This window comes from Aythya fuligula, chromosome 16 (genome assembly GCF_009819795.1).
Source record: "Aythya fuligula isolate bAytFul2 chromosome 16, bAytFul2.pri, whole genome shotgun sequence".
Classification (NCBI taxonomy): Eukaryota; Metazoa; Chordata; class Aves; order Anseriformes; family Anatidae; genus Aythya; species Aythya fuligula.
The window spans coordinates 5858669-5878923 of NC_045574.1; the positions used below are offsets into that span (position 1 = coordinate 5858669).

Here is a 20255-nt window from a genome sequence, read left to right on the forward strand (position 1 = left end):
TAGACTATGACTTAAGAAGATGGTCTAAGAGCACACTTAGGTATTTAGGCCTCGGTAATTCAGTTGTTTGTGGCCAAACTAATGCATCCCAAGAGATGGTTGTTTAGTTTTAAAGCACCTTTTCCTGGGAGAAGAGGAAGGAGTGGGATGTGGTAGCTTGTTCTAACAGCTTCGTACTCATTTTACAGGACAGCAAAGCAAAGAAAGCTAAGAGCAAAGATAAGAAAGTTCCTGAAGCAGACAAGAGAAAGAAGCCGAAAAAAGAAGAGGAGCAAAAATGGAAATGGTAACTATATATTGATGATGTCTGCTACCCTCTGCACCTGCACTTTCCCTGTTACCTCCCATGCTGACTGAGTAAGCACATCTGACTTTTTGTTGATTCATGAGGATTTGTTCTGAATAATTGGCTTACTTTTCTGATAAGCTTTAAATAAACTTCTCATTCAGGGTGTTCATCCTCTCAAGTAGAAGTGAAAATCCCTTTTTTGCTCTACCAAAGACAAAAAAAGTTTCTATCTGTAGAACATAGAGGCTACCCATAACGATTAGCTACTGATGTTCTTGTGCACAGAACCTGGCCCACAAGTCTACAACAAGTCCACCCTGCTGTTTAAGTTGGATGTCAAGTGTGTGTCTCTCAAAACCGGTCCTGTCTCAGGTACCTGGTCAAGTGGCCAGTTAAGCTTGGGCTATTTGGAAAATGAATTTTGAAAATAAGCTTTGAATGGAAAGTGCTTTCTTGCCCATGATCCTAAAGTAAAATCACTAACTGACATTGTTTTATTTGGCACTTAAATTTTTAGAGCCTTTTCTAATGGATCTGAACTTCATGGTTTGTTGTCCTACGCTAGTGCTCTATGAGAAAGATGCTAGATATTTTTTTAACTATCCACAGTAATATAACCTATTGTTAATGCTAGATTTGAGGAACTTGTGTGTTTTGAAGTTATTACATGTGTGTTTTGAAGTTCAGACCTTAGTACTTCCCTGGATTTACTGTGTATGTGGTTTTCAAAAGTGTATGTGTTTTCTTCACTCCTGTAGTCTTCTGTAATGTGTTTTTATGACCTTTCGGAGCTGTTTCCATGAGCATTTTCTTTCCTTAGATCATTTGGCAGTTCTAAATAGATCTGTGGTGTCAGAGGATTGCAAAGGCATTCCCTTAAATCCTTTCAGGCTCAGTCTTTTACATGTGTACACGAGCATGTGCACACACCCTTATTGTCTCTATTATTGATTCACCTTAAAAAAAAACCTTTTGCAGTGTTCATAGTCTGCATATTCCTCTGATTGCTACAGCTTCCTCAAATAGAAATCAGCACTTGAGTATTTTTTCGTACTTGTCTTCTTAGAAATTTCATTTTCAGGCCTTTCCCCGTAACTGTTCTGATTTTTTTTTCTTAGTGGTCTGCTTTTCCTCAGTCCCTCTGACAGCATATTTTCAATGTGCTTTGACATGGAAGAAACTTGAAGTGAGAGACAGCCACTGAAGGTCTCTTTAAGCCTAATGATCTGTCTTTTTTGACTTTGTGTCAGCTCTCCTTGCTGGTTCTGTCTGACTTTACTATAACTAATACCACAGCTCCCTTTTATTGTAGTCTGTATCCTTCAACAGCAGAGCTGTACTGGAAAGCCTTACAATTCTCCCCTCATCTGCCTCGGCAGCACAATTCCAGGTAGATGTGTTAAGCTCTGAGATTTGTGCTTACTGTTGAGGGGAAAACTGCCTTTGAAAGCACGTTTCGCAAAACCTGGCAGTAGGTAACTGCATCCTTCTGCTGATGGTTCGTGTCATCCATCTGTGGCTTTGTATAGCAAGTCTGCTGGACAGGGTTTCATCTGCACTTCAATTGCATCTCTTAAGGGCATTTTATGTTCCATCTGAGCCAATTTTCTGAAAGTCTGATATCTTTTTTTTGGCTGCTTCCTCAAGTGCTTGCTGCCTTGATCATTTTCATCCTCACTTACATGGATGCTTGATGCTAGCCGTTCCCAAGGCATTGGCATTGGTCATCACCATGTGGAGATCTTTCTTAGAGGTCGTTTTCACACCCTGTCAGCGTGAAATATGAGATCCAGAAGCACACCTTACGAGCACTTTTCCCACCTTGTGTTAGAATAAGTTAATTACCTTGAAATAACATATCCCTGAGGTATATTCTGGTTTTTGTCAGAATTTTCTGTTTTCATTCCAAATGAAAACCAATCCTAAACTACCTTCCTGAGTCACCCTGGCCTTCTTGGATTTGGTGTGAGGTTTAAATAAGGAGCCTGTGTGACTGATTGGCACGGTTTCTGCTGAAATTAGTAAGGTGGTTTTCCTGATAGATACCATTCTCCTTGCTCCTGCCAAAACATTTGCAGAACGTTGCTCTAGGATCAAGAGCTACCACAGGCAGGTTTTTTATTGTTTAAAACCAAATGAGGACCAAAAAAAGGGATGAATTCAAGAGGCTCACTTCGTCTTTTGTCTTGATGTTTATGTACGAGGAGGTTTAAGAAGGTGGAGGTGGGACTGAAAATGATTTGTGATCTCTTTGTGGGAAACTTTCTGGTAGTTGTGGGTTTAGAAACCACCGTATGGATCTCATGTTTCCTTACAGCCCTCCCAACAGGCGTAGTATGCTTCAGCTATCTAATTACCTTAGAGTTACCTTACCTAAAAAAAAATTAAGGTCTAGTGCTTCAGTCAAAGGTGGTGCCTTTCTAGCTAGAGTAAAATACTATCTCCTACCGTTGTTATTCTTCCTAAATTACCGATATACAGGGACTGCTGAAGCATTTTGAGTAATTTCTAGCAGAAGCTCTTTTCTGCGAACAATGCTCATCTTCTGTACAGTGGCCATGTCGTCTCATTAGGAATGAGGTATTTAATTGTGCGGCACGCTTCCTGAGCTGCACTGCAGTACGTGTGCATTTCTTCTGGGTGCAGCAGCAGCTGAGAAGGAAACTGCTCCAGAGGGCTGGCACGAGGGGGAAGTTTAAACTTCTTGTATCGTCGTGGCTGCTCAACAGAGTGGTCTGGGTAATTCAAAGACTGAGCACTGTGACAGGTTAATGGCCTTCTGGTTGATTGATCACTAAGGTAAAACAGCCTGTCTCAGCAGGGGATCCTGTGCCAGCTGTATGGAGCAGGAATGCTCTGGTAATGGTGGAAGAAGCGGAGAGGGGAAGGAATATGGAGTCAGTGGCTTGGGCACAGGACACCAGGAGCTGGGGGAGGAAGCGGGCCTGGTGGGACTCTTTCTTTCCTCTGTAGAGGAATTGCTGACCCTGTGAGTTTGTTCAGCTGGAACGTGGGATTGGTGGCGCCTACCTTGCTGTGTCAAGAAGCTTGATGTGTCATTTACAAAACACTTTTTATAGAGGTGCTCCAAGGCAAGTTTGCTTTTTTCTTTGCTACTCTGCTTTTCTTCAAGAACACTTCTTCGTACCCAAAGAATTTCAATGAATTCAAAATGACAAAGCAGGTTTTAGTCTTTCTTGTCTAAGCAGGTTTGTTCTCATTTAGGTCGTAAATGAACATCTGTTTCTTTATCTCTGCCCTTAATGGGATACTTGTCCACATCTGAAGGCAGCTGCATAATATACTACAGTTGTTTGGCTTTGCTGAGCAGGCATCCTGGACCTGATGTTAGATCACAGCTGACTATAATTTGGCATGATCCTTGATGCTTTACGAGACTGAATTCTTCATTTTCTCAAATTCTAAGCTTTTTCAGCTGTGTCTTTGTGAAAGGAGGAGCAAGTGGCAGGTGAGGACTATGCTGTATCAGATATCTGTGACCCGAGGTGTTCTGTTTGTGGATGTTGCTGTGCTTTTGTTTTTGTTAAAAAAAAAAAAAAAAAAAAGTGTGAATATTTGTTCTTTGCCAGTGTCTGGCACAGTAATGACTGCTTTCTAATTTTCTGTAGCATACTCTTACACCAACGTAACAATAAAATGAAGACTAGGAACTTAATTATACTCGTTCGTATGTTTCTCTTGAAGGTGGGAAGAAGAGCGTTACCCTGAAGGAATTAAGTGGAAGTTCCTAGAGCATAAAGGTCCTGTGTTTGCTCCACCATATGAACCTCTGCCTGAGAATGTCAAATTCTACTATGATGGTGAGTTAATTTACAATTCCAGCTTGCATTCTCAGGGCGTTGTTGCAATTTTCTGAGGAGATGAGGAGGTGGATTTGTTTCAGTGGTTAGTTTAAGAGAAGTTCTTCAACAGCTTAGAAAAGGACGGGTTGGTAGAAGTAAAGGGAGCAGCCTGCTGAATTGACACAGAGATGAACTTCTTCCCATTCTGTTGTGGTAAATCTGTCAGCTTCATTAATAATGTGAGAGGGGGGTCTTATGCCCAAGAGAAGTATTGTGTAACCAGTACAGTACATAATTAGAGCTACTTCGTCACTGGTCATCTTTAGGCTTGCTTTGTGTTCTTCAATATTATGAATTGAAATTTCCATAATCTGTAATTAATTTCATGATTGTTCAGTGGCATTAACGGAACAAAACTAGATAGTTTTGTTACAAATGATTAGGATGTTGCAGGAATGCATGGGATCAGCCTGATCTCAAGGATGTAGCCCTCCAGTGTGTGTCATGCTCCCATTTAGCTACTATTGTGCATGGTAGAACTAATTGATGTGGGGTTCTAATCTGCTGGGCTGACTGGTTGTTAGAGGCTCATGTGGATAGGATTATATGATGTGATGCCTGATGGAGACTGGACTTGATGACCCGTGTGTTTCCTTCTAGTTCTGTGATCATGTTAAATGAAGGATCAAATTAGCCCAGGATTAAATTAAGTGGGAGGCATTTGAGTGGATGAAAATGTAATTTTTGGCGAAGGGGACATCTGTGCGTGGAACTCGTCCAGAAGCAAGGCGATATTTTCATGTGACGTGACACATACTGAAATACTGAGGAATAGGTGGCACTCACTTTCAGCAACAAGGCAGTGAAATAAACGTGCTGCATCCTATTGAAGACCATCTCTAAGCAAACAGCACAATGATCAAGGGTGCCTATTTTCCTCTAGCTGTCTTAGGGCTCGATAAGAACTTGTAGCAAGGTTGGAAATATTATTTCCCCCTCTAGTGAAGAATATATATGATCTCTCCTGCTGTCTAGAGAAGAAGAGGGGCGAATTATGCTATAATTATCCCTTTCGTGCAGGCAGCAATGAGCTTCTATCTTGCCACCTATTTCACAAAACCTCCTGGAAACGCAGGGATTTGTTGCAACCTCTGTCTTTGTCGTGGCAAGAATTGATCAATAGGCTCAAAAATTAGGGGCGGGGATGGATCCTGGCAAACAAAGCAATCGCATACATCTTCCCTGAGAAACCGAGGGGGGGAGGGCATCAGATGGCTGATTTACACAGCAGCTGCTGAGACCGCTGTCTGTGCTTACAAGGCATTGTCTAATTTCAAGATTAGCCTAGGATGATTTGTAGAGTCCAATAATCACGCTGTGGCTGGCCAGCCAGCTGCCAGAGCTCACTGGAGGAATCCCTCCCGTGCCTGGTGATTGCAGTGCAGCGAGACTGGCCCTGATTTCATCCAACACGACTGCGGGGCTATTGTCAGTGCTTACAATACCGCGCTCGGGGAGCCTGAAATGCCAAAAGCCATCTTTAAGGGCTTAGCTATATTTTTGAGTGACTATGGGTTAATGAGCAATTGCTTGTACCACAAAGGCAGCTTGAACTCGTGTGTTTAAGGCACCCTGAACTCGCTGTTTTTCTGTAGATGGACAAGATAACAGTGGAGATGATGGCAGTGGTGTTTGTCACTGCGGTGTGGTCTCTCCTGCCTGTTATGTCCCTGGGTTGCTCCCTGAATTTCGTTTTTTAAGACAGCAAGCTAATGCTCAGGGCTCTGAAATAAATCAGTTTTTTAAATATATAGAACTGTCACTGAGAGCTTTTTCCAAGTTTTTTTAAAAGTGGGAATTGTGTACAATGAAATCTGTTTTAAAGTGGTTAGGTAAAGATGCCTGAGCCTGTACTACTCTGTAGCAATTTGGGAACAATTTTGGTCATTTAAGCCCCATAATGTGTTGCTTACTTGATAGCCTCTTTCGAGCTAGCCTTGCAGCCTGGAAAAAAAACACTTCCCTTGCTGTCTCTCCCTTCCCCCATTTCCTGTTGTAGGCAAACAAATGTAGTATTTTAGGTTGCAGCTTACAAACTGGCAGAGTTTCTGTTGGTTTTGTTTAATTGCACGATGTTCTCAGATCGCTGGGAGGACTTTTAGCCTAAGCCCTGTTTTACAAGACTTTACGGATCTTCAGGCTCTACAGAAAACTCCTGTGCTTTAATTTTAGAGATGCTGTAACTTTTCCAACCATGGAGTAAATCAAAAGCATGCTATTTTTTTCCACTAGCACAGAATCAACAGTAGTGTTTCTTGTATTGACTTTTGTGCAGTAAAACAGTCATTAAAAATCCCCAGGTGTTGACTGTCTGCCAGCCCATGGGGACTTCAAATATTCCTTGCAGCTAGCTGGAGATGTGAGTTGCATGCAAAGTCCTTCACGGGGTTCACTCACATGTTGTCAGGAATGCAATCTGGACTGAAAAGACGCTCAATAGGAACGTTAGATGTTGTTGAATCTACAGCTCCGGTGTTGCAGCAGCCTCTGCTCCCTTGTGTCCTAGTCTTTTTCCTTGCAGCACTTTCAGTCTGTACTGCAGTCTTGCAGATAAGCTGAAATGTGACCTTCCTGCTCACTCAAAGCTCAGTCTGTCTCAAAAACGACTATCTTTTGAGCCTGATTTGGAGACAGAGGGATGCATTCCCACAGTGAGGGACTCAGGCTATTAGCAGGATCCTGACACATTTCCCTGCAACGAAGGGGAATTAAATATTTGGCATCGCTTTCCAGCCTATTTGTGGTGTGTATATATAGGAAGGGCTCTTCCTGGCTAGAAATAGCTAAAGGCTAGGAGGGGTGTTCCAAAGCATGTCTGTCTGTGGGTAGGAGAGGAATACAGAGCCTGTATTTCCCATATGTCTGAGTGCCGGAATATGAATTTTAATGAAATTCCTTGCCTCTTCCACTTCAAACAGCAGTATCTCCCCAGGAGTGTACACACCACAGGGATGGCTCAGCACAGAGTTTCCTGCAAGAGGCCTTTTCCCCTTCCTGCCCTGTGTCTCTCAGACCTCACATCAGAGTGTTATTGCTTTTTTTATAATGTTTAACTTCCAGAGAGAACTTTTTTTCAAAATCTTTGATGGTAGGTCGAGCAAGTGTGTTCCTCTGTTTCTTTTGCCCATCCAATTTGCAGTACTATATAACACTTCTGTGAAAAACTTCAGAGTGGTAAAAGTATGCTGTTCTTTAAGGGAGTTACTGTAGCTTCTTTCTGGCTTCAGTTCCTAATTTTACCCCGTGCTTTAAAAATAAAACCTTTCTTCATAGGTAAAGTCATGAAGCTGAGCACCAAAGCAGAAGAAGTTGCCACATTCTTCGCAAAAATGCTTGATCACGAATACACTACGAAGGAGATCTTCAGGAAAAACTTTTTCAAAGACTGGAGAAAGGTATGCGGGTAGTGTGGGGCTGTGGTGACTGCAGGCGTGGCTGGTGTCTCCTCACTGCTAGGCAGTGAACAGAGGCTGCTGTCCTAGGCTCCTGCCTAGGAGAGCTAGCTTGTGGCAACTGCAAGTTGCCTCAGGCCTTAGCCATGAGGTTTCCAGTTAGTCCTGTAGCTTCTCCAGGAAGAAAGGCCCTCAGATGTTTCTAAACTGAATGTCAGAATTTTCCAAAACGAATTTGCCTGTTGCGTGATGGGTTATAGCTGATCTGAGCATTAAATGCTTTGAAGGGCCTTCCTTACAGCAGAAGGAAGCCCTTCCCAAAGACCTAAAAGCCAAACCTTCCTCAGTGAACCTACCAGCCACAAGGTCAACCCTTTAGATTAGATGTCCCAGTTCTCCAGGATGGGTTACTGGATTTTACTCCCTCAACGGTGCCAGCCCCTGTTAGTTGAGAGCACTTTGCAAGGTGCTACAGCATTGCCAAGTGCTTGCAGAGGTGAGGCCACACATTGCATACACCCTGTTCCTTGTCCTTTGCTCTTTGACCTTAGCTGGAGTCAGCACATACAAGAATTTAGGGATTTTTGGGGGATTACTGTGAGAACCTGTGCATTGTCTCTGTTTAAGCTGTCACGGGTAGGGTAAGCTCTATTATACGTATATGAAAATGTAAAACACTATTTTTCTTTCTGCAAGGAAATGACCTCTGAAGAGAAGAGCACTATCACCAACCTCAGCAAGTGTGACTTCACCCACATGAGCCAGTATTTCAAAGCTCAGTCGGAAGCTAGGAAACAGATGTCCAAGGAGGAGAAACAGGTACCAGAGGGAATTCTAGGAGAATTCTTGATGCTTAGCTGGCTTGTAAACACCTTAGTGTAATTGTTCTCTGCCTGCCTTGCCACTTATAAGTCAGTGTTTACTAGCTTTCACACTATTACATTCATGTTAATTGTAGAAATCTTCACTCTGCAGCTTAAGTAATGTAAAGCACTGTGTTTGCAGCTGAACCTTCATCCTGACTCGAAATGATATTGATCAGGGTTAAGGCTCCTGACCCTGCTTAGGTAAATAAAGAGAATAAGATGTGTTATGTTTGATGGGACCCTTGGTCCCTGGCCAGTAATGGGCAGTGTATGCTCAGGTAAGGACAGATTTTTATTTTAAGAGTTCCTTAGGTCTGAAGGGCAAAATTGAGGATAGTGAAATGGATGCTGCAACAATAGAGGGATAGTAGTGAGTAAGATATATTGAGGAAAAAATCTTTAAAATTAGGTCTCCACTTAATGCAGTTTTGTAATCAAAAATGGAATTTTATTTTCAGTAGCGTGGCTGCAGTGGCTTGTGGGCAAAAAAGTAGATTTTGAATGAATGAAATGTACTACATGAAACTTACTACAATAAAAGTTGGAAACTGGCCCCAAGTTCTCACTTGATCCTTTCCAACACTACAGTAATTCTCCTTGAATTGTGGGGCCTGGTGGCTTGGAATTACAGTCTTTGGGGTCAGGAGTCCTGCCAAAGTAGAGAGCCCATGTCATATTGCTGTTTCAGTTTGATATACATGGGGGAGCCTTTCCCCGTTCCCACTCACAGTCACTATTGAAGTGGAGAAAAGTGGCTTTTACTGTTAAGTTTCTTAGCTTGTGCACCAGTGCTGTCTATGGGACAGATAGTTTATTTTGGGCTGAGATGTTCTTATTTTTTGCTACTTTTCCTTCCATGTTATTAGAGTTCAAGCACAGAAGTATGCAGTGAAATCTCAGCATGATCTTAGGAGGCCGTGTTCTGCCTTTGAGACCATTTGCTGACACAGACTTCACATGCTTTTAGCAGCAGACTGGAGACATTCCTCTGCCTGCTTTCTGATGCTGAGTTCAGACACAGAAAACTTTTTTTTTCCCTTATATAAACAACAAGATGTAAAGTCCAGTGGATGTCACGTGCTTGTTCTGGGGCTGAATAGAGATTATAAACCAGCAGTACTGTGGTAAATGGCCTTTGTAGATGTGGTATGTGGTGGAGGTAAATGCTTCTGTTGTGGCAAAGTAGGGCTGGTGAAGATAAATATTAATCTGTTCCACTCAAATACAGATTTTAGGAGGGTTTTTTGTACATTCTTTCTTTTTTTTTCCTGCTTGTCTTGCTTCTTGCATTTTATGGATGCTTACCTGAGCAGTCTGCTGCCCTGTGTGTTGGTCCAGCACTTGGCACAACTGGAGTCTGGCTTTGAGTTGGTCTTCGGTGTTACTGGAGTGCAAATATCAAAATTATTCAGTCTTATTATGTAGAGATGTGTGGTGCTGGGCATAGTACTTCATCTTTGCTTTTGGCTTTTTCCAGAAAATCAAAGAGGAAAATGAGCGGCTATTGAAGGAATATGGTTACTGTGTGATGGACAACCACAAAGAGAGGATCGCGAACTTTAAGATTGAACCTCCAGGTCTCTTCCGAGGTCGTGGGAACCATCCCAAGATGGGCATGTTGAAGAGACGTATCATGCCAGAAGATATCATCATTAACTGCAGCAAGTAAGCACTGGGTGCTTTGCTTTCTGGTTAGGATAGCTTCTTTTCTAAAATCCGGTAGGGATTCCTGTGCAAGCATGTAGAGATACACATGCTGCTTATCTTAGACTTACGTAGATAAGAAACTGCGTCATACAAGCAGAGACTGAACAAGATTATCACAAGTTTCATTTAGAACTTCATCGACACATTTTCTTCCTCATCCTTGTGTGTTTAAATGTTCTTTCCTGCTGCAAATACCTAAAATTAATTTTCTGCTAAGTAGATTGTTCTGCTTTGTTAAAGGCTAGGGTTCGGTGGGCTTCTCTTTGGTCCTGCCCTGATAAGCATCTTCACTATCATAGTGTCCACAAATCAAAGTTGGTCCTAGGAATGTGTTCCCACTGATAGCAATTACACTTGATCTTTTGCGACTGTGATTCACTTGATTTCCCACTTGTTGAAATTTGTAATTACTTTGCCGTGGTTTCTTTACCTGTGCTTTCTTCGTGTGATGGTATTCATTACTTCTCTCAATTTTGAAGCTTAAAAATCTCTTTAAATAGCTTTTTTTGTTGTCCTCTTAACTCTGTGCAGGGATTCCAAGATCCCTCCCCCTCCACCAGGACACAAATGGAAGGAGGTTCGGCATGATAACAAGGTTACCTGGCTAGTGTCGTGGACTGAGAACATCCAAGGCTCTATCAAATACATCATGTTGAACCCCAGCTCAAGAATTAAGGTACAGATTTAGTTAATACTATTAAGAAGAAAATACTGGTCATGAAGCAAATGTAGCTGTTGGCTAGGAGAGTGATAGGAAGTAAGTATCTTGCTATTTAATCCTGTGCTGATTGAATTCATATGAAAGTACACGTGCTTCTGTTCTGCCTTGAAAAAATAGAATGCAACTGCTGCACAAGAGAGATGAAATCTGAAAACTCTATACCTATTGAAAAGCAATATTGTCTCATTCCTTGTAGGAATCCTTTACTCTTTATAAGCTGAAAAGGTGGTAATTCACCCAAGAATGGGCTTGTTCTGGTGGATATTTTATTTTCTTTTGGCCCTGATTTGGCCCCTGCCTAATCATGTAGTGAAATTCTAACCATGGGCTGATGATTAGTCAGTACTGAAATGTAAAACATGGCCAGGTTACTGGCTGAGAAGACTGATAAGGAGCCCATGGCTGAAGAAAAGCAAACCCTGCTGTGGGAGCAAATAAGTGGACAATGGATCAGTTCTGTAAAAGAAATGATGAGCCTGTTGAAAGATAAGTAGTCTCCAGTTTTGGGGATAGAATTTAAGTTCTTCTCATGAAATCATTTTTGTACGAGATTTTTTTTTCCTGTATTGGAAAGGAGGAGTTTGTCCTACAAGTGTGAGAGAAATCTGTTCCTTGTTAATTTACGTCTTCTTTTTGCCATGACTTGAACATATAATAATACTGATGAACTGAACTGGTGGTGTTGCTTGTATGTTTTATGGGTATTTAATTAAACAGATGAAAGAATCTAAGCGTTATCTGAATAGAGCAGAGGAAACCATTTATATACTGAGAAGCACAGAAGACATAATGTCTCCTTGTGTCTCTAGTTGCTTCCGTTCAAGCATTTCATATCATGGAAATCTGAATTGCTTACAGCTGCCTGGCAGCATAGTTTGGAGCTGAGCTGTTTTAGCAGTAAAGTCTCAGTGCTTTTGTGCAGTGAGACCATTTGCCACTCATACTTGTGAAACCTTGAGAGGCAGATTGGAACTGGTCCTCTGCCTGCTTTCTGATGCTGACTGTATTCCAACTTTCTCTGCAGGGTGAGAAGGACTGGCAGAAGTACGAGACAGCTCGGAGGTTGAAGAAGTGTGTAGATAAAATCCGAAATCAATATAGAGAAGATTGGAAATCCAAAGAGATGAAAGTACGGCAGAGAGCTGTGGCACTGTACTTCATTGATAAAGTAAGGCTCGTTCCCCAGCGCACCCCTCCTACCTTTCCTGTCCTGTTGGGAATACTCAGGACTGCTGTGTGTCTGTTCCTAAAGCAGAATTGAGCCCAGTTACTAAGGTATCCTGAGACTTCCTGGTGGGCAGGAATCCCACCCCTCTCCTTTTCCTTCCCATTACCTGGAAATCAAGAGCAATAAACTATTGTACTGCCTATGGCTATTTCAGGCAGCATTGTTTTAGCTCAAAATTCACAGCTGGGTTCCAGAATCTCCCAGTTGGATTACTGGGAGCTTTGTGTGGACCTTTTGTCTCCAGCTGTTTCAGTTTTCCTGCTGGGAGTTCTGCTACTTGGTCACCTCATAGTCATGAGGTTTCATAATTATGCTCAGTTTCACACCGCAGAATAAAAAAAAATGAAGTTGTATTGATTCACTTAACACTATTTGAAGCCAGCTCCCATAGAGCTGTTGCCCTGCTATGTTTGATTTTGACCAACCAAATTAACAGTTTGTGTTCAGAATGGTTTGATGTAAATAGGGGAACTTTTATTTGAATAATATGTGGTTTTATGTGGTTTAAGGTTTTCTTCAAAAATCAGAAATTGGTTTAGCCAGTACAGTTACATTTTATGCAGCCAAATGTAGCTTTTAGATTACTTAAGTACTCTGAAGAAAGTGTCATGTATGTTGTTTAAAATGTGTTTCTTTAGCATACTGTGAAGAGTAAGAAGATGCATAACTAATGAACTTTCTGATTTTGTATCAGGTTGAATTCACTTGGAAGTCAGTCTAATATTTTAAAAAACACCAAACATTTTGAAATGAACTTTTGTTAGTTGATCAGAACTACCTTATAGTTTGAGTTAATTAATGTGAGAAAGCTGGTAAAACATCTTGCTTTAATCTTCCATTTTAAAACAAAGGTAATTTGGTAGATTGATAGAAGACTTTTGGCGTTAGTGTAGGGTTAGTTAAAATATTTAAAGGCAATCTAGGGAGTTTCGGAGAATTTTGTTTTGTCCCTTCAAAAGCATATTTCTCCCTCTTCTACTGTGGGCACCCCTGATTTGTAGGCCCGTGTCAGAAAGTTTCTAGTATCTATCTATGACTGAGATAGTCCGAAATGCTTACCTTGCTTGTCTTGGTGTAAATGTAGCTTGCTCTGAGAGCTGGAAATGAAAAAGAAGAAGGAGAGACAGCTGACACCGTGGGCTGCTGCTCTCTGAGAGTAGAACATATCAAGCTGCATCCTGAACTGGATGGCCAGGAATACGTGGTTGAGTTTGACTTCCTCGGAAAAGACTCCATCCGATACTACAACAAAGTCCCTGTGGAGAAGAGGGTAAGGCACCTCCACGAACACATACAGAGTCTGAAATGCAGAAAAATCTGGTCAGCACAGTCTTAGTGGCAATAAGAGAGTACTTTGTCATTGGTCAGAAAGCAAGTCAGTTAATGTCCTTCCCTTCTTACTGGTTGTGCCTTAGAAAGAGAGAAGGCTTACGCACTGATACTTCTGGTCTGTGTACGTGGGTACCTACCAACCAAGACTTCTTTCTTAGATAGTGTCATTTTCTTTATTCCCGTCACCCACCAATTACTAATCTGTTGCGATCTTGCCATTATTCCAGAACAAATACCAATAAAGCAATGTGAACTGGAGGGCACTGTCCAAAAAGGCTGCTTTTGTGGGTATAACCAGGCTTCGCACCTCACCCACACCTCTGCAGTTAGCACAGAATGTTAGATAACACATATGCAATACTGTGGTAATTGTAACGACAAAGAGCCAGAAGTGTCAACCTCTTGGCAAATGAAATGCTGGGGGGGAGATAAACTATAGTGCTATAGGAATCTAGAATTCTTATTTCTTTGTTTAAAGGAAAAAAAAAAAAAACATTTTTAAGTTTAAATTTATTTAGTGTTGATCTCTCTTGATGTCTTTTCTTTAATGCTTATAATGGGGAATTGATTATTTTGGAACTAGAAATCTTTCTGCATAAGGTATCTATACGAGGGATTTGGAGTACACAGAGCTGGGATTTGTGGTCTCTGTGTAATCAAAAAGGTTTTGATTATTTCCCTGCCCCAGTGAGACTTGTTTGGGATGGGCTTGTATGAAACATTTAATGCAGTAATGAGAAGGGCTGGGTTTTGGTAGCTTTAACTCCATAGGAAATTGCTCAGGGGTCTCTTTGGTCGGAATAATCATGGAGAGTGAGGGAAGTAGGTGGTAGCTTTGGAGTCTTTCTCTGTTAGGTAGCTAAGCCAGAGCAGAATCGAGTCTTCTGAAATATGGATCTAAAGAATGAGCATAAAGGACATCAAATGCTCAGGACTCAGGATTGCTGGGGAAGAACTTTAAACACAAGTGTCTTAAAAGATGATGGCCTTTGCCCATTGGGAAGTAATGTCCCGCATCATCAGTGTTGCCTGAAAACAGTTTAAGTGGTGTCTCGGCAGTGTTGCTTCTACCTAGCACTGTTCAGTCCAAGTGCCTTAAGATGGGTGTTTTGTCTTCTTGCAGGTTTTTAAGAATCTCCAGTTGTTCATGGAGAACAAGCAGCCTGAGGATGACCTCTTCGACCGCCTCAATGTAAGCACGTAGTTACTGGTGAGGAATGGTGGTAGAGCACCAGGCTCACTCCGCACCAGGCAATAACAGCTGCTCTGTTCCAAAAATGGTTTCAGTGGCAGATTTTGTTTCTCTTTTATTTCAGAGCTGTCCTGGGTGACCTGAGTGAAAGACACACACCTGAGTGAGAGTCTCTCTCAATCTGGTGTCTGTATTGCTCACTGTGCCTGCAGGTTCCTGAACTGATGGGCTTTGGCCCTGTGGAGCTTGGCTGGCTCTGACATGGGAAGGTTTTTTCAAAATTCAGAAAAGATGATTGTGAGTTGACAGATTTTCAAATGCCATCACTGATTGCACATTTGGCACTGTGGGAGCACTGTGGTGGTTTAAGCACCTTCCCTGGGATGGGACAGGCATGTCCCTACCTACTGGGAACCAAAACCTCTACAATGAAGAAAATTTGACTGTTTATGATACTTGATCCTGGTCTAATACTTGCTGGTTCTTTATTCACTTTTCCTGGGGTTTCAGTGAAGTTTTGGACATTGGGTGTCAGGTCTGAGTCCCCTAGTTAGGTTTTGGCTGTGAACTGTGTGTCTTCATTAGCAGTGGGTCCAGAGGTTTCACTACTGAAGTCAATTCTAATGCTGTCATCTTTTTTCTGCTTCTTTAGACCAGTATCTTAAATAAACATCTTCAAGACCTTATGGAGGGACTGACAGCCAAGGTATTCCGTACTTACAACGCCTCCATCACGCTACAGCAGCAGCTCAAGGAGCTCACTAATCGTAAGTCCTGTCCCTGCAACTGTGAGGGGAACAGCTCCCATCGTGCAATCCAGACCTGCCTTCCTCAGCTTAACCTTCTATCTGCATACCACCGCCTGGTTGCAGTTCTCCCAGTGTAAATGTCAAACAGCCGATGTCTGACCAAAAATCTGCTGCCAATCTTTTTGGGATAGCTGAGCAGCCCAGCACTGGGGCAGTGCAAAGCTCATCTGTGAGCATACTGTGGTTTGCCTGCCAAGATATGCCTGGCTTTTACCAAATCTTTCATTTGTTTCCTCTTAGCTGTAAAAGGCTGTATGTGGCAGGCAAGGCAGATACAGCTGTAACAGCCCCATGTTTCTTGGTTGCTCATTAATAACTTCTCTGCTGAGCACTGCTCACTTGAACTTCAACAGCTTTACGAAATGGACACGTTTGGAGTAAACTGAAGTCCAACAGCATCTTGAGCAGTATGGTCATGCTGCCCTCTTCTCACTCTGAGCATGGATGTGCTTCCCCTGCCTCCTGAGTGGCAAATGTCTTTGTTGCTATTGATGGAACCAGCACAGAAAGTTAGGGTTTGGGATGGAAGTGGTCAGGCTCTTGGCACCGTGGTTAGAGACATGTTGAGACGGTTCCATCAGAGAGCGAGGTCACTTCTGCAGTGACTGTGAGCTTGCAGGGATGGTGGGGTGCTGGCTGGGACTCCTTGGCCCTGGAGAATACCAGTTGTTCACCACTTTCTTGTACTTTGCAGCGGATGATAACATCCCAGCGAAGATCCTTTCCTATAACCGTGCCAACAGAGCGGTTGCCATTTTGTGTAACCACCAGAGGGCTCCGCCGAAGACGTTCGAGAAGTCCATGATGAACCTTCAGAGCAAGGTACTCTGAGTTGCTGCATCTCACAAGTCATGTTTCCTTTCAGATGGGGAAAAATGGAAGCAGAGCCTGCTCTCCCCTGTCAGGAATTGATTAGTGTTACATTAGAGATGGGCCTGCTGGGAGAGGCAGACTCTAGAAGCACAATATTGAGCTGAAAGGACCACACTTCAGTTAGTCATTTTTTACTAGTAAAGACCAAGACCGGACCCTTTATCTGCCCTTCATCACATAGCTGCCATCAAAATTTCAGGGCAGCAGCCCAGCTCTGATCTGCATCCCCTAAAGGGCCCAGAGTGGACATTTGTTCCTACTGCCTGAATCCCGGGCCCCTGTCAGTGCAGGCTGTGTACGTGGTGCGTTACGCCCCTCTGACCTGACCTCTTCCTTTGCAGATTGTTTCTGGTGAAGGCCATGAGGTCCAAAGGGGTTAGGTCTGTTCCTGGTCTGGCGTTAGAATAACCTTCACATAAGGACTTCTGGTTTGGCACTGCAGTGACCCCTGCTTCTGTAACACCTAACATGGCTGCCTTCACCCTAGATCTTAGAGCCTGGGGAATGGTTGAAGGGGCTGAAAAATGCTAAATCTCCCTGAATTCTAAACTTACCAGAGGAGAGCTGCCTGAAGCCTTAACAGTTTTCAGCCTGTAGGGTTTGGTGGCAAGAACCCATCCCTGCTGAGGGAACAAGGATCATCCTTCTGTGGTGCCATCAGAGCTGGTACTGGTGGGACACGCTGGAGACACACTTGGGTGTAGCTGTGTGAGAAAGCTTCCAGTAGCTTTCTGTCAGCACCACCTTGTCTTTGGCCCTGTTTTGGGGGAACACAATACTAGGGCCCTGTTTTCTGAGGGGAACTTTTCACCACGATAGGACTTGCAGCAAACTGAAAGGCTAGGCACCCAGTTGTGCTGCAGAACTGTGTCTGAGGGCTGATAAATTCTGACAGTGCTCACAAACACGCTCCCTTGGTCATGCTGTCCAGGGGTGACCGCCACAGTTGTCTGCAGCTTGTTCACAGTGCTGCCCTCTGGTTTTGCCTCTCCTAGATCGATGCCAAGAAGGAGCAGTTAGCTGATGCCAGGAGAGAACTGAAAAGCGCCAAAGCTGATGCCAAGGTCCGGAGGGATGAGAAGTCTAAAAAGTAAGGCTGGTGTTACGAGGCTGTGCAGTGCTCCCAGTACTTTGAGCTCCCGATGGGTGCTTCAGCCCTGTGTTCTGTTTCCCCAGCCTGTGATCCAGGAGATTTGGGAAGACTTTCTCAAGCTTTCTTGTCCCCTCTTTCTTCTGTGCATGAAGAAATGGCCTTCAAGCTGAGGAGCATAGGGTGTCTCGACACCGCAGTTCCTGATGTGGCCACTAGCGTTAGTCTGCACTGTGTCCCTGAGCACCCGCCAGTGCCACGGTAGCCACCCTGCTGCCCAGGACCAAGCAAAGTAATGGATCGAGCGTGCAACATTGCCATCTTTAAGGGGAGCCAGGAGTTACCCACTTGCAAATGCACTTTCCTGGATCCTGCTCTGCTCTGTTGGAAGCTCACAGTGCAGACGTTGTGCACGCTCTGTGGAATAGTCACAGGGGTCCTGAGTTAAGGGAGTTCTGAAGGCAGAATCTCTGTGTGACTTTTAGAGAGGGAAAGTTGGGCTGGATTTAAAGCGGGCGTAGTGTCAGTATAGTTGAGGCTGTTGCTTCCAACCCTTTAAAGCAAAACTGCTGCTTAGGATTTCTGCGCTGCCTCTTTGAAAACGTCTATTCTTAATTGCATGTGCTGATTGTTTTGTGTCATTATCTGTGCTGACACAACTGCCTTTTGAGGTTGGTGGCATTGCTTACCTTGAGCAGGGTCCCTTTGCCTTCCTGCAGCGCTGCTGTCTCAAGCCCAGTAGGGCATCAGTCATTAAATATTTTTCCTCCCTCACCCCAGGACAGTGGAGAGCAAGAAGAAAGCAGTGCAGAGGATTGAGGAGCAGCTGATGAAGCTGGAGGTTCAGGCTACAGATAGGGAGGAGAACAAGCAGATTGCCTTGGGCACCTCCAAACTCAACTATCTGGATCCCAGGATCTCTGTTGCTTGGTAAGTTCTGCCCTGGGCGGTGCTGGAGGGAACTGCTCCTTCCCCTGTGTGCAAGGGCTGTGGCTGAGAGCAGTGCTCCCGTGCACAGAGAGACAGAGCTCTGTGGCCTTCCCTGACATGCTAAAATGGTTTGGGGAAGCTTTAAACGAATCTCTTGGGGCAGCTGCCACGTGCCAGCCCCTGCCAGCACTGCACTGGGAGGTGGTGGGTCAGAGAACCTGCAGGGTGTGCTGCTGGGAGGCTGCTCCTGCTCAGCTGGGTGGTTTGCCTCGCAGCAAAGCAGAGCTAGGAAGGTGCTGAGGGGGATGCAGAGCAGCTCTGCTGCACCACGAGGGGTTGGGGGCCTGTGTTGTGCTCACTCTAACAGCATCTCCTCTTCTGCAGGTGTAAGAAGTGGGGAATTCCTATAGAGAAGATATATAACAAAACCCAGCGAGAGAAATTCGCCTGGGCTATCGACATGGCAGAGGAAGACTATGAGTTTTAACCTGTTTTTAATGAGCTGAATGTTATGGGGGAAAGAAAAAAAAAAAAAAAAAGGGGGAGTAGCCTGGTTTTTAGGAAGATTGATAAACTGTGAGCCTTACTTGTCCTTGGATATACTGGGGAAGGGGGAGGAAAGGGGCAAGTGAGCATCAGATAAAACAGCCAACATCTTGTAGAAAGCATAACCTGGAAATATCCTAAAGGAGCTGAGCCAGTTGTCCTATGGACAACTTATTTAAAAATGTTTCAGAGATCCAAATTCTAGCTGTCTGGTTTGTGTGGTTTTTCTCTTGAGGCAGAGCAAGTGGATGGGGGATTTGTCAACCTTCCGCCAGGCAAATTCACCATCACACTGAGAGCGTGGGAATCTTTAGCTACTGTATACAAAATCCAATTATATTGGTGCGTTTTTACAGTTAGGGTTTTGCAATAACTTCTATATTTTAATAGAAAATGGACTCCTTAACCCCTGCCCTTCCCCTCCCCCTCCCGCCCCATTTCAGAATTTAACAAAAAAAAAAAAACAAAATGTAAGAAACCCAACGCACCTGTTACAGCTGTCACTTACAGTCATGGAAATACCCAATTTTTTTTTAAATTGTCACTTGAAACAGTCGTGGCATCGGAACATGAATTCCAAATATCCACCGCATTTGTTCAAAGCAAAGCGTGATGGGAAATCGGCCTCCTGACTTTTGAGTGTTCCTTTTTTTTTTAAATGTGAATTTTTATTTCTTTTAATTATTTTAAAATATTTAAACTGTCTTTTCTTGATCTTAAAGATCGTGTAGATTGGGGGAGCGGGTGGGGGGGGCCGCGTGATAGGGAGATGTGTGTGAAATCTGAGGACAAGTGAAATCTGCAACAAATGACATTCCTATCACCCTTTGTTCTGAGCACGCTCTGTACACTTCAAGAATATCTACTTTTTAGGTTTGTCAGACTGTTTTACCTTTTTCCCCCTTTTTTTCTAAGCCCCACTCCCCTCTTTTACTTGAAAGATTTTATTGTGTAAAAAGAAGTTTCACAGGTCAATAAATTTCGAGGGAAATGAGCATCGGTCCAAAAAAAAAAAAAAAGGAAAATAATTAAGATTTTAGGGCTTTTATTTTTTTCTTTTGTAATTGTGTAAAAAAATTTTAAAAAATTAAAAAGCAGAATTTTAATGTGAAACCTTTTTTTGCTATAATCATTAGTTTTAGAGGCATTGTTAGCGTAGTGTGTGTGCGAAGACCATTTCCTGCAGCCTTTCCTCAACAAGTATCTTCTATTTTTATCATGAATTCCCTTTTAATCAACTGTAGGTTATTTAAAATAAATTCCTACAACTTAACTGAGTGTTGGCGTCCGTGTGTTCTTTCACCTCAGGCCCTGGGCCGAGGTCCCTGGTCCTGCCCCTAGCTTGGGGGGCTGATGCCATGCTGGATGGTCCCAAAAATGGGGCTGAGCCCCTGTCCCTGCAGCCCCGTAGAGCGGC

General features: G+C 43.3%; 1 protein-coding gene across 1 annotated transcript in view; it reads left to right on the forward strand.

The window, feature by feature from the left end:
* TOP1 (DNA topoisomerase I) overlaps positions 1–18813 on the forward strand; it is a 65682-nt gene extending 46869 nt beyond the window's left edge. The window contains exons 8-21 of the mRNA XM_032198233.1: positions 189–286; positions 3995–4110; positions 7426–7547; positions 8241–8363; positions 9888–10075; positions 10649–10793; positions 11863–12006; positions 13151–13336; positions 14522–14590; positions 15243–15357; positions 16094–16221; positions 17268–17362; positions 18143–18292; positions 18677–18813. Of these exons, the coding sequence (XP_032054124.1) occupies positions 189–286; positions 3995–4110; positions 7426–7547; positions 8241–8363; positions 9888–10075; positions 10649–10793; positions 11863–12006; positions 13151–13336; positions 14522–14590; positions 15243–15357; positions 16094–16221; positions 17268–17362; positions 18143–18292; positions 18677–18779 (1782 nt within the window). The 3' untranslated portion in view covers positions 18780–18813. The remainder of the gene's footprint in view (positions 1–188; positions 287–3994; positions 4111–7425; positions 7548–8240; positions 8364–9887; positions 10076–10648; positions 10794–11862; positions 12007–13150; positions 13337–14521; positions 14591–15242; positions 15358–16093; positions 16222–17267; positions 17363–18142; positions 18293–18676) is intronic.
* Positions 18814–20255: the final 1442 nt, after the last annotated feature.